The 1,655-nt window shown below is 50.1% G+C and overlaps 1 protein-coding gene across 1 annotated transcript in view; it reads right to left on the reverse strand.

Annotated features, from left to right (window-relative positions):
• The window catches only part of ESD (esterase D), a 52,515-nt gene extending 51,051 nt beyond the window's left edge, over nucleotides 1-1,464 (reverse strand). The window contains exon 1 of the mRNA XM_012648362.1: nucleotides 1,143-1,464. Within this exon, the coding sequence (XP_012503816.1) occupies nucleotides 1,143-1,464 (322 nt within the window). The remainder of the gene's footprint in view (nucleotides 1-1,142) is intronic.
• Nucleotides 1,465-1,655: the final 191 nt, after the last annotated feature.

Here is a 1,655-nt window from a genome sequence, read left to right on the forward strand (position 1 = left end):
AGTGTTAAATATATTCCATTGGTCATTTTAAAAAACACAGTTAGCTAGTCCATATTAATTATTAGCAGATGAGAAATGTTTGCCCACCTGGCTGCTGCAGGTGTGGGGATCTAATCCTCCTTGCTGTTAGGCCAGTAGCTGAAAACGAGTAAGTCACTAAAATGGAAGACAATGTGGTTAATTTTACAATTTTCTTCAAGCTTAATGCCATTACAATTTCATAAAATTGAAACTATGAAGAGTCTGTGACAAAAAGATAAATAAAGATGAATAAAACTCCATACATTCCTTGGTCACATTTCACCTGTGTACTAAGTCTCTTTTCCTTCATAAAAATTCACATGGCTTGACCACATACGAATTTCTAATCCCCTCTGGGGAAAAATATAGCATTTATGAACTCCAAACACCTTCACTTGGCTCTAAAAATTGTCTATAATTTGGTCCCACACTATTTTTCTGGTCTTACTTCCTATTATTTAATTTAGTCAAACCCAATTACGTATAATTCTAGGATGGCCTGGATGTTTCCATCAGGGTACTTTACTTAATGCCGTGACATAATGGTTTTAGAGCAGGTTCTGGAGCCAGACCTTCCACGTTCAAATTCTGGCTTCAACACTTAGGACTCCACGACTTTGGGTAAGCTATTATTTAATCTCTGTATTCCTCATTTTCCCATTTGCAAAATGGAGATATAATACTATCAATTTGATAGAGTTGTTTCAGATATTAAATGAGTTAACTCACGTAGTGCTTAGACTATGGCTTTCCATGGCATGCACACACACAAGAGCTATTATTTCCCTGCAACATGGAAAGCCCTCCTTCAAGGTCTGCTCAAATGCCCCATCAAAAATGACCTCCGGGCCCCTACAGCGCTGAGAGCATTTTGCAACCCGAGCAGATCTCACCCGACCCGAAGGTGCGCGCTCCTGACCCATGCCCGGACATGGACGCGGCCCAGCGCGGCCGGCCAGCCCACGCCCTGTAAATCAGGAGTCTGTGGGCGCTACTAATGCGTTGAGGCCCGTTTCCTCAATAAAATTGTACACAACCACTTCGGGCAGGAGTCCAGGGAAGTCTTTGTAAAATAGAAAAAGTCGTACAAATGTTGCGGGCACCAGATCAGCGGGAGTTACCCCTGGGATGAGGCACGCCCGAGCGCCCCGGGTTACACTTTGCTGGAAGCTGGGCGAAGCAAAAGGGATTAGGAAAGACGCGCATCTCGGGACAAGGTCCTCGGCCTCGTGCCACACCTGGGTGGCGCTCGGGGCCCGGGCCGCCGTCTCCGCGTTCTTGCCTGTAGATATCGGCGTCCGCTCGGACCTGCCTAGCGGTGCCGCAGCCGCAAGTGAAGGCGAGCGAAGGGCACCCGGGCCTCACCCCCGACTGTCTTACCTCTGACGGTGGAAGCGCCGAGCCGGAAGAAGCAGTCGGAAGTGAATGGCCGAGCCCCAACATGGCCGCCGGGGCTTCACCTCGGCCCCGCCCACACAAGGTCCCGCCCACACGAGGTCCAGCCCCTCAGAGCTCGCCCGCTCTGGATCCTAACTCCAGGGATCCACGGCTCCACTCCCAACGGCCCGACCCCTGGCTGGCATTGCGCTTCCCGGCGCCTCTGAGTGGGCGTCCCACAGGCCCAATCCCCGCAA

This window comes from Propithecus coquereli, unplaced genomic scaffold (genome assembly GCF_000956105.1).
Source record: "Propithecus coquereli isolate 6110/MARCELLA unplaced genomic scaffold, Pcoq_1.0 Scaffold11, whole genome shotgun sequence".
Classification (NCBI taxonomy): domain Eukaryota; kingdom Metazoa; phylum Chordata; class Mammalia; order Primates; family Indriidae; genus Propithecus; species Propithecus coquereli.